The 951-nt window shown below is 47.5% G+C and overlaps 1 protein-coding gene across 1 annotated transcript; it reads left to right on the forward strand.

Moving 5' to 3' along the window:
- The first annotated feature begins 345 nt into the window (after positions 1-345).
- LOC101565474 (ubiquitin-like) lies at positions 346-726 on the forward strand. The gene has a single exon (XM_012514705.1). It carries the CDS (start codon positions 346-348, stop codon positions 724-726), a length of 381 nt encoding a protein of 126 aa, XP_012370159.1.
- The last annotated feature ends 225 nt before the right edge of the window (positions 727-951 follow it).

Consider the following 951-nt stretch of genomic DNA (forward strand, 5'->3'; position numbering starts at 1 on the left):
TGGATTAGTTGAGAACTATCCATTGCTGTTTTCCACCAAGAACTCATAGGGAATTGAGCGATGGTACAGTTTTCCAGAGTCATCAACATCTGGCACCAAAATGAAGCAGAGTGTGAATGATGCTGTTTTAAGCCAGCTGTGCCTTACTAAGTGAAAAATAAGGGATGGTTGATTTTCTCCATTGACACACACACACACACACACGGTTTGGTGCCAATGATAGGATTTTCCAACTTTTGTAATCAGGATTTAGTATTTGGTGACTTTCACCAGTTGTCTGCCATCTCAAGTCAGCTGTGGTGCCCTCTTTCTCTTCAGTGAGGCTGCTGAGCTGCAGACACAGAGATGCAGATTTTTGTGAAGACCCGGAAGGGCAAGACCATCATCGAGGTCGAGCCCATTGACACCATCGAGAATGTCAAAACCAAAATCCAAGACAAGGAGGGCATCCCACCTGATTGGCAGTGCCTGATATTTGCCAGCAAACAATTGGAGGACAGTCGGACTCTCTCTGACTACAACATCCAAAAAGAGTCCACCCTGCACCCGGTGCTTCGCCATCCAGGTGGGTTCACCGAGCCGTCCCTGCGCCAGCTCGCCCAGAAGTACAACTGGAACAAGACGATCTGCCGCAAGTGCTATGCCCGCCTGCTCCCCTGTGTTGTCAACTGCCACGAGAAGTGTGGCCACACCAACAACCTGCACCCCAAGCAGAAGGTCAAGTAAAGCTCAGTCAGCCCCTTGTCCAGATGGGCACCACTTGCTCAGTGCCTACAGCCTCAGGGCCTGAATAAAGTTTCCCTCCCTTGACTAGAGCAGCAAATAGATAGATAGATAGATAGATAGATAGATAGATAGATAGATAGATAGACAGATAGATGATAGATAGATAGATAGATAGATAGATAGATAGATAGATAGATAAAGTCAGCTGTGGGCTGGGGATGTAGC

Source organism: Octodon degus, unplaced genomic scaffold, assembly GCF_000260255.1.
Source record: "Octodon degus isolate 3935 unplaced genomic scaffold, OctDeg1.0 scaffold00037, whole genome shotgun sequence".
Classification (NCBI taxonomy): Eukaryota; Metazoa; Chordata; class Mammalia; order Rodentia; family Octodontidae; genus Octodon; species Octodon degus.

Excerpts from the sequence above, each read along its gene's own strand:
- LOC101565474 (XM_012514705.1), top strand. The coding sequence starts at position 346 with ATGCAGATTTTTGTGAAGACCCGGAAGGGCAAGACCATCATCGAGGTC.